Here is an 11,216-nt window from a genome sequence, read left to right on the forward strand (position 1 = left end):
TTTGCTTGTCTGTAAAGCTTTTGATTTCTCCATCGAATCTGAATGAGATCCTTGCCAGGTAGAGTATTCTTGGTTATAGGTTCTTCCCTTTCATCACTTTAAGTATATCATGCCCCTCCCTTCTGGCTTGTAGAGTCTCTGCTGAGAAATCAGCTGTTAACCTTATGGGAGTTCCCTTGTATGTTATTTGTCGTTTTTCCCTTGCTGCTTTCAATAATTTTTCTTTGTCTTTATTTTTTGCCAGTTTAATTACTATGTGTCTCGGCGTGTTTCTCCTTGGGTTTATCCTGTATGGGACTCGCTGTGCTTCCTGGACTTGGGCGGCTATTTCCTTTCCCACGTTAGGGAAGTTTTCGACTATAATCTCTTCAAGTATTTTCTCTGGTCCTTTCTCTCTCTCTTCTCCTACTGGGACCCCTATAATGCAAATATATATATATATTTTTTAACTTTGGGTTTATTTTATTTATTTATTTATTTATTTATGGCTGTGTTGGGTCTTCGTTTCTGTGCGAGGGCTTTCTCTAGTTGTGGCAAGTGGGGGCCACTCTTCATCGCGGTGCGCGGGCCTCTCATTATTGCGGCCTCTCTTGTTGCGGAGCACAGGCTCCAGACGCGCAGGCTCAGTAATTGTGGCTCACGGGCCTAGTTGCTCCGCGGCATGTGGGATCTTCCCAGACCAGGGCTCAAACCCGTGTCCCCTGCTTTGGCAGGCAGATTCTCAACCACTGCACCACCAGGGAAGCCCATATAATGCGAATATTGTTTAATGTCCCAGAGGTCTCTTAGGCTGTCTTCATTTCTTTTCATTCTTTTTTCTTTATTCTGTTCTGCAGCAGTGAATTCCACCATTCTGTCTTCCAGGTTACTTATCCATTCTTCTGCCTCAGTTATTCTGCTATTGATTCCTTCTAGTATAGTTTTCATTTCAGTTATTGTATTGTTCATCTCTGTTTGTTTGTTCTTTAATCCTTCTAGGTCTTTGTTAAACATTTCTTGCATCTTCTCGATCTTTGCCTCCATTCTTTTTCCAAGGTCCTGTATCTTCTTCACTATCATTATTCTGAATTCTTTTTCTGGAAGGTTGCCTATCTCCACTTCATTTAGTTGTTTTTCTGGGGTTTTATCTTGTTCCTTCATCTGGTACATAGCCCTCTGCCTTTTCATCTTTTCTGTCTTTCTGTGAATGTGGTTTTTGATCCACAGGCTGCAGCAACAATTGCAATTTAAAATCTGTTTGCTCTCCTCTAAGACAATGTGAGCCTCTCTGGAGCATCCCCCACTTTCCCTAATATTCTACTTGACCTTCCATTCTTACTCTAAGCTAGCTGATGGGTTGTGGAGTCAGGGTTGAAATCTCTCTCTCTTTATCAATTTGTGAATAGGAATAAAGAAATATGCTAGTACCATTTAATTCAGAGCTGTCCAGGATGACAAATAAGATATTTGAGACTATATGTTGCAGAGAAGTAACAGCTCTTCATGTGCTAAGGGAAAGAGAAAGGATGTATAACTTGTCTTCCTTTCTTTCTATCCTTTTGTCATTGTTGTTAACATAAATGCTATCTTTTTACAGTGAAAATTTTAGATAGAACATTCTTTGTTTTTCTGCATTCATTTTTTCCCTTCTATTATTGTAATGCCTGCATTAGTATACCAGTTAATACATATGGCAAAATTGTTGGGATTAAATGCAAGGTTACTACATCGATTTCATGCTATAAACATTATTCCCTACTGTATTTATTCTAATTTATGTATACTTGATAGAAATTTCATTGTTTAATGTGTTATATCTCTTAGGAGTTTTCTACTATTTAACATGATCCAAAGATACAATTCTCTGAAGAAGAGAATGGCAAATTATTTTAATGCCTTTTATTGTTTTTGTTTCTAGCCTATTCTACTAAGCTCAACAAATTTCCTGTATTTAATATTAACGATGACTTGAATGATCTGTGTACCAGTGCAGTAAGCCCAAATACTACCAAAGCAACACGGTATGCCCTGAATGTGTGGCGATATTGGTGTATGACCAATGGGCTCAAAGATCACACAGACATCACCAAGGTAAGAAACCCTTAAGTTTACTTCTTCTTTTGGTCAACTTCACTGAGCTTCCATGTGCCAGGCACTGTGGTAAGTATTGTGGGGAACATGGAACAGGTACTTTCTGCCTGAGGAAACTTTGAAAGACCATAAAATAGAAAGAAAAATATCCACAGTACAAAACAGAATTTAATACGTGTTCTCGGAATTTACAGATCAGATATGCCAAAAAATTCGGATGGATAAATTAATTGCAGTTTGTTGAGACTAGCAAAGGAATTGATATTTAAACTGTATTTTGAGGGAGAGGTAGGGTTTCAACAGAATTGAAGACAAGGGTCTTCTAGGCTGAGTCACGTAAGGAAGAGTAAAATTTAGAGGGATAGACCCACTTGCCTGCAGCAGAGGCTTCATATATGGGAGTAGTGGACTATAAAACTGGAGTTTGACAACCCTTAAATGGCAAGCTGAATTCTTGTGAATATTGGGAAACCATTGAAGTTTTGTTTTGTTTTTGTGTTTGTTTGTAAGGAGAGACTTTATTTGAAGGATTATTGGGGGTGGGCAGCAGAGAAGGGACTGTTATAATAAAAACACTCTGACCACAAGATCTGCAAATGTCTTAAGGGTTAGGTAAAAGGGAAACACTGAATTTTTTTGAACAGGAAGGAACATAAGAAACTTAATATTATAGAGCAATTAATTGGAGGTGATGAGCAAAAATGTATTTAATATTCTTGGTCCTCAATTTCCCCAGTTGTAAAATGAACCCTTAGAGTCTCTTCCAACTTGAAATGTTTGAGGGTTGTGAATAGAAGGGAAAATTCTTGGACATGTAGAGACAGAACAGAAAGATGTATTTTGATTTGGATATGTTGAGTTTAGATATTAGAGATGTCTACCAGATGGATATGTCGAATAAGCATTTGGGAAGGTGGGATTTAAAACATGGGGGAAGTGTTAAAGCTGGAAGTATAGATTCAAAGATATTGCAAATAGAAGTCATAACTGAAGCGCAAGGGCAGGTGACATCTCCAAGTTTGGGTGATGTGTTTAGGGCACCAACAAGAGATGAAATAGGAAATCCAGGTTTCTACTTCTGGCAGCATGGTGCCCTAGATACTGTGAGGGGCGTTTCTGCTGTACTTGCAGAAAGAAAGGGAGCCATCCACAGGGTCAAAACAGGAGCAGTGTGAGCAGTAAGCACGTGTGAAAGGCAGGGCTCTTCCTCAGGGCTTATGTTGATAACATCATTAAGAAGGGAAGAGGCAGGGAGCTAAACTGAAGAATCCTTGATTGAGGAGCAGACCCTGAAAGTGTCTAAAGTTCTTGGTCAGTAGCATACCCTGGCTCCTTGCAGAGTCATATGCTAATAATCTTTGACGGGAAACATCCAAAATATAGGTACTCAGATTTTTCACAGATTAAGACCAACTAAATGTGTGCTCATTAAAAAAAAAAAAATCACTATCCACTTAAGGAAATAAATCACCATGAATGAGAATGAATGGAAACAACAAAGAACAGATTTAGACACCAGGGACTTTAGATAGTAGATTACAGGTTAAGGATGTATGAAATGTTTGTTGAAAGAATGAAAAGAATTATAAAAATGAAAAAGCAACAACATACTAATCAAAATGATCCAGCAGATTAGAAAATAAATTGAAATTTCCACTTGTGGCCATAAGGGAATAGAAGGGTCCAGAATTACTCTCCTGCTGTAACAACTAGAAAACTGGGCATAATATATGAAATAACTCTTGCTACAGAACAGGCAGCACAGGACTTGATCCCTAAGATGGGCGCTTGACCACCTCTCAGGCTTTCTGTCTGGAGACAATTTTTAAACTGCATTGAAGGGAGGGGAACCCAAACTGAGCCTGGCAATCTTGCTGAGTTGAGGGGAGACAGAAATCAGAGTTCAGGGCAGCTGAGGACATGAGAACAACTAGAAAGAAGTTACAACATTCATTGAAAAGATAAGACAAATCCAGAATTTAATAATGTAAAATTCACAATTTCTAGCATACAATCAACAGTTACTATACATAGGAAGAAGTGGGAACATATAACCCATGCCCAGGAGAAAAATCAGTTAAGTTTTTCACTTCCAACCAATTTGGAGGAGATTTACTCTCCTGCCAGAAACAACCAAAAAACAGACAAATGATATAACTAATGTTTTGCAAGGTATTATATAATACGCAAAGAAGGGCAGTGATCTCTGAGAGATGGGAAACAAGGTGAGCCTTACACGTGCCCCAGCTTGCTGCCTTGAATGAGTCTACAGGGCTGTGGTGCAGGCAGGGAGCATGCAGGCAGAGCCCAGCAGATTTGCTGAGTTGAGGAAATGGAACTGAGTCCAGAGAGACCCAGGTGGCTAGAATTGTCATAACAGAGTATCTGAAAGTAGAGAGCTACACAGAAAGAGAACGTGAGAGAACTGAAGCTATTCTGTCTCAAATATTCAGCTGAGTACTGATCAACATCTGCATGTGAGGAAACTACCCGAGGCTGGCCAAAAAAAAAAAGACGCCTGAAAGAATCAGAGGTAATAGTACCTGGAGCTCACACAGAACTGGAAACAGTACCTCTTCCCACCAGTCAGACTGGAAAAACCTCAGGATTCTTGGGGTAGAGACTTTAGAAAGGTCTTGCATCAAATGTGGAGAATAATTAGCCACAGACCGAGCTCTGCTCTAATCCTACCCAACAAATCTTAAAAGCAAGACCCAGCTACATGAAAAGGTGCTAGATATCACTAATCATCGGGGAAATGCAAATCAAAACCGCAGTGAGCTATCACCTCACATCTGTTAGGATGACTATTATCAAAAGACAAGAGTTAACTAGTGTTGGTAAGGATGTGGAGAAAAGGGAACTGTTGTGCACTACTGGTGCAAATGTAAAGTGGTGCAGCCACTATAGAAAAAGAGTATGGAGGTTCCTCAAAAAATTAAAAATAGAACTATCATACGATCCTTTATCTAAAGGAAACGAAAACACTAATTCAAAAGGATATATACACCCCTGTGTTCATTGCAGCATTATTTACAATAGCCAAGACATAGAAGTGTCCATAGATGGATGAATGGATAAAGAATATGTGGTGTATAGGTACAATGGAATATTATTCAGCCATAAAAAGGAAGAAAATCTTGCTATTTGCAACAACATGGATGGACCTTGAGGGCATTATACTAAATGAAGTAAGTCAGACAGAGAAAGACAATTACCATATGATCTCACTTATATGTGGAATCTAAAAACAAAGAACAAAAAACCTCCTAGCTAAAAGAATAGATTGGTGGTCACTAGAGGCTGGGAATGAGGGGTGTTGAAATGGGTGAAGGTGGTCAAAAGGCCTGGGGATGTAATGTGCAGCATGATGACTATAATTAATAACATGGTACTGTATATTTGAAAGTTGCTAAGAGAGTAGATCTTAAAAGCTCTCGTTACAAGAAAAAAGTTTTTTAACTATGTGTGGTGATGGGTGTTGACTAGATTTATTGTGGTAATCACTTTGCAATATACACAAATATGAAAACATTATGTTATACACCTGAAACTGATATAGTGTCATATGGTAATTATATCTAAATTTTTTTTAATTAAGAAAAAGCAAGACCCAAAAGGGTCAAACAGTTTTCAAGTAACTTAACTATGTCCCAGAACAAACCTTAAGAATATTTATAGGAATATAAGAATATCCAGAACCCAAGAAATAAAATTCACAATCTCTGGCACCTAAACAAAAATTTTCAGACATGCAAAGGAGCAAGAAAGTATCAATATATCACTAAAGAATGAATCAATCAAAACCAACCCAGAACTGACACAGATTTTAGAATTAGCAGACAAGGACATTAAACCATTATTATGACGAAAATAAGCACGTGAAAAGATGCTTAGACCGCAGGGAAATGCAAGACAAAACCACATGAGATTCTACTTCATATTCAGTAGGAAGACTAGGATAAAAAAAAGAAAAACAGATAATAACAAGTGTTGATGAGGATGTGGAGAAATTGGAACCCTCATACATTTCTGGTGGGAATGCAAAATGATACAACTGCTTTGGAAAGTCTGGCAGTTCCCCAAAAGTTAAACATAGGGTTACTCTCACCCAGCAATTCCATTCATAGGCATATACTCAAGAAAATTTAAAACATATATCTATACAAAAACCTGTACACAAATATGTGTTGTAGCATTATTCACCATAGCCAAAATGTACAAACAACCCAAATGTCCGTCAGCAGATGAATGAATAAACAAAATGTGGCATATCCATACAATGGAATATTATTTGTCAATGAAAAGAAATGAAGTACTGATACATGCTTACAGCATGGCTGAACCTTGAAAGTGTTATACTAAGTAAAATAAGTCAGACACAAAAGAACAGATATGTATGATTCCATTTATGTAACGTACCTAGAATAGGCAAGTTCATAGAGACAGAAAGTATAATAGAGGTTACCAGGGGCTGGCAGGGGGAAGAAATGTAGAGTTATTGTATAATGAGTACAGTTTCTGTTTGGAATGATGAAAAAGTTCTGGAAATGAGTAGTGATAATGGTTGCACAACATTGTGAATGTACTTAATGACACTGGATGGTACACTTATAAATGGTTAAGATGGTAAATTTTATATTATGTATATTTTAGCACAATAAAAAAGCAAATAAATCTATTAAAAGGTAATAATTTCACCTTTATTAATAATAATTTTAAAATTCATCTCTTCTCATAGACCCTCATCACCATTTCTTCAACCCCTAACCTTAACCTTTTCTAGGTAAGAGGATCTTGACCTGGAGGAATAATTATCAACCAAAATTCAGTTTGAGAAAACAAAGGAGGCAGGCAACATGGGCCAGAATGAACAGTTTCTTGTGTACAAACAATATAAATTTTGTGACTTGACATTTCTTCAGGAATTGCTTTTGCTGTGATTTTTCTTTGAAACTTGTGGTATAATCAAGAGAAATGTTCTGCACCCTAAGTCAGCTTGGTTCTCCTGACTCCAGGGTTAATTCATTGCTTTAACCCATGTTTATCAGTTCATTGGGTATCTATGATACATTTCAGGCCTACTGGTAGGGTCTTCAGCATGAAGAACCAGTCATGTATGAGATGTCATTCTTGCATTCAGGAAGCTTTCAGTCCACTTTGAGAGACAGACATATAAATAGATAAAAGGCTGTGCAGTATGGAGAGGGCCATAATAAAATTTAAATGAAGTGCCTTGGGATCCCAGGTGAGAGAGTAACTTTGCTTAGGGAAGCTGGAGAAGCCTTTTATATAGACAACAGAATTTGAGCTAGATCTGAAACAAGGAATAGAGGTTTTCCAAATGGAGAAGGTTAGAAGAAAAAACATTCTAGGCAGAGGAATAGCATATGCAAAGACTTGGAAGCATGAAAGAGCCCTGTGGTTTCTACTAATGGCACAAAGTTCAGTGAAGCTGGAAAACAGAGTATGAAGAGAACAAAAGATTAAGCTAGAGAAATAGGGTGTGTATCAGTTATCTGTTGCTGCATAACAAACCACCCCAAAACTTAGTGGCTTAACAGAACATTCATTTTATTTGCTCATGATGATATGGGGTTTTCTCAGCTAAGTGGTTCTTCTACTGGTCTCACTTGGGATACTCATGTGGGTGCAGTCATCTGTATATTAGATGGGAGGCAGCTTGTCTCTGAGTCACACGTTCCTGAGGTCTAACTGGGCTTCCTTACCTGGCAACATCATGTACTACGACAATGGAGGCAAACCTGTAAGAACCTGTAAGATGAAAGCAGAACCCCTTGAGGCCTAGGTTTGGAATTCACACATTGTTATTTCTACCACATTCTACTGGCCAAATTAATTCATGGCCAGCCATGATTCCAAGGGTGGGAAAATAGATTCTACTTCCTGATGGGAGGAGCAGCAGAGTCACATTGCAAAGGGGTGTAAGAACAGGGAGGGGAGAGATGGTTGTGGCTATCTTTGCAAACAATCTACCATAGGGTAGAAGCAGATTGTAAAGGCTTGTATACAAGGTAAACAGTTTGGAATTTATCTGAAGGGCAAAAGGAAGCTATCAGAGGTTAGTTTTTTTGTTTTGTTTTGTTTTGTTTTATTTTTAAACACTAAGGTAGTACGATTTTCTGCTCAGCACCCCTTATTTAAGGAACCATTCTTCTCCTACAATCCCCATGGTTACTGCAGAAGCCATTATGTTAGTACAGTGGCCCACCTTTTGGTCGGTTGTTTGGATCAGGCGTGGGCCAATCAGAATCCTTCCTTCAGACTTTTTTTCTGCTGAAAATGAGAGTTGGACTCTTGCCAGTACCTGAAGCTGTAAGATATAACCCTTGGGGAGTGCTACGTGGCTACACAAAGAAAGCAGCTCTGTACAGAGAAGCAGAGGTGAGAGGTGGAGCCCTGATGGCCTTGAAATCCACTATTTCTGATATCCCTCTTTGCCAAGGCTTTTTCAAGTTTGGTCTCTCTCTTGCAACCACACAAGTCCCAGCTAATACAAAGAGAAGTTAACACCTGCAAGTAGGGAGTTGCAAGTGACAGCATAAAAATCTGAAACCAGATGAGTTTTGGGTGTCATGGTTATTGGGAAGTTATTTTAACTGGTTTTTACTGGTATGTAAGAAAACTATTGCTTTTTATATTTTGTATGCAGCTACTCTATTCTTTCTGATGGCTTTTCGACTGAATCTCTTGGAGTTTCCTAGACCAACAATTAGATTATCAGAAAACAATTATGTTTTGTCCTTTTCCTTTCTTATATGCATATATACATACATACATGTGTGTGTGTGTATGTGTGTGCGTGTGTGTGTGTAATTTCTTTTTCTTGTCTTACTTGGTTGGCCAGAATCTTCAGAGCACTGTTGTATAATAGCAATGGTATTCATCATTCTCATCCTATTCCTGACTTCATAAAAAAGATTCTAATGTTTTCATCTTGGTGTAATTTTTTTTTAACATCTTTATTGGAGTATAATTGCTTTACAGTGGTGTGTTAGTCTGCTTTATAACAAAGTGAATCAGCTAGACATATACATATATCCCCCTATCTCCTCTCACTTGTGTCTCCCTCCCACCCTCCCTACCCCAACCTTCTAGGTGGACACAAAGCACCGAGCTGATCTCCCTGTGCTATGCGGCTGCTTCCCACTAGCTATCTATTTTACATTTGGTAGTGTATATATGTCCATGCCACTCTCTCACTTCGTCCCAGCTTACCCTTCCCCCTCCCCATGTCCTCAAGTCCATTGTCTACATCTGCATGTTTATTCCCGTCCTGCCCCTAGGTTCTTCAGAACCATTTTTTTTTTTTAGATTCCATATATATGTGTTAGCATATGGTATTTGTTTTTCTCTTTCTGACTTACTTCATTCTGTATGACAGACTCTAGGTCCATCCGCCTCACTATAAATAACTCAATTTCGTTCCTTTTTATGGCTGAGTAATATTCCATTGTATATATGTGCCACATCTTCTTTATCCATTCATCTGTTGGACACTTAGGTTGCTTCCATGTCCTGGCTATTGTAAATAGAGCTGCAATGAACACTGTGGTACATGACTCTTTTTGAATTATGGTTTTCTCAGGGTATATGCCCAGTAGTGGGATTGCTGTGTCATATGGTAGTTCTATTTTTAGTTTTTTAAGGAACCTCCATACTGTCTCCATAGTGGCTGTATCAGTTTACATTCCCACCAACAGTGCAAGAGGGTTCCCTTTTCTCCACACCCTCTCCAGCATTTATTGTTTGTAGACTTTTTGATGATGTCCATTCTGATTGACATGAGGTGATACCTCATTGTAGTTTTGATTCATCTTGAGTGTAATTTTTATAGTTCATGTCTGTAAAATACTCTTCGTCATAGTAAGAGGATATTTTTTCTTCCAATCTAAATTTAATTTGCATTTTTGAAAATTTGAAGTGGATAGCATATTCTTTCAAATAATTTTTCAGTAATTATCAAGTTCATATTATTTCTCCTTAATATATAAATAAGTCAATTATATTGAAGTATTTATTACTATTGAATCATCCTTACACTCTGATAATCCCTACTGGTCTCGACGTAGATTGCTTTCCTGCAGTCCTGAATTTGATAATATAGGCAGCCCTCATTTTGCTGGTACCATGTTAACTGCTACTTGTGCATATCAGAGCCATGCCCTTGCTTGCATGGTTCTAACGTGTGTACATTTTGTTTTACATTGGTGCTGGGCAAAACGGAAATCACTAGTACTTTACTTAGGGGAGTTTACATTTATATTCATATACTTTTTTTTTTTAACATCTTTATTGTGGTATAATTGCTTTACAATGGTGTGTTAGTTTCTGCTTTATAACAAAGTGAATCAGTTATACATATACATATATCCGCATATCTCCTCCCTCTTGCGTCTTTGGTATAATATCTATCAGATTTGGATTAGAAAAAAAATGAAGAACGCTTATTTTTCCTGTGCTCCAAAACTGTTTACATACAAAAGAAAAGGTGAATCAACTCCATAACGCCATCTCTTTATGAGTGACATACATCTTTGACAATCATTTCATTCTCTTCTCTTGTTTGGGGCTCTTCAGATCTCTTACCTCTTATTGAACCAACTTTGGTAATTTATATTTTGCTAGAAAATTATTCAGGTTATTTATATTTTCAAATTAACATTCATAAAGTTTATGATATTCTTTCATATTCTTTATTCATTTTCTGTAGTTATAGTCTTTCTCATTCCTAATATTGTTTATGTGTATATTTCCTTTCCTCTTCTTTCTCTCTTTCTTTCTATCATATTTGCTAGAAGTTTGTCAACTTTATAGGTCTTTTCAAAGATTACATACTTTCATTTTTTATCTATACCAATTTATATCTTTTCCAGTTCATTAATTTGTTTTATTTTTATTGATTCACTCTACTATTTTTGAATTTGATTTACTTTTTCTAGTCTTTTGTGTTGAATAGTGTTCGCTTATTTTTAATAAAGTTTCTAACAAAGGCATTTAAGACTGTGGTGTTATTGGAGTATATTTGGCAACACCTCATACATTTTGATATGTAATGTTTTCAGTTTGCCTCATTTTTAATCTATAATTCAGTTTTTATTTTCCTCTTTGACCCAAGGGCTATT

The 11,216-nt window shown here is 37.4% G+C and overlaps 1 protein-coding gene across 4 annotated transcripts in view; it reads left to right on the forward strand.

The window, feature by feature from the left end:
- The window catches only part of KIAA1958 (KIAA1958 ortholog), a 173,913-nt gene that overhangs the window by 150,674 nt on the left and 12,023 nt on the right, over positions 1–11,216 (forward strand). For all 4 annotated transcript variants that reach the window (XR_009503745.1, XM_059925334.1, XM_059925332.1 and 1 more), the window contains one exon: positions 1,898–2,070. Coding sequence is in view for 3 of the 4 variants with exons in the window: in XM_059925334.1 (XP_059781317.1) it covers positions 1,898–2,070 (173 nt within the window). In the remaining variant the exon portion in view is untranslated. The remainder of the gene's footprint in view (positions 1–1,897; positions 2,071–11,216) is intronic.

The sequence above is a fragment of the Balaenoptera ricei genome, chromosome 6 (genome assembly GCF_028023285.1).
Source record: "Balaenoptera ricei isolate mBalRic1 chromosome 6, mBalRic1.hap2, whole genome shotgun sequence".
Lineage (NCBI taxonomy): Eukaryota > Metazoa > Chordata > Mammalia > Artiodactyla > Balaenopteridae > Balaenoptera > Balaenoptera ricei.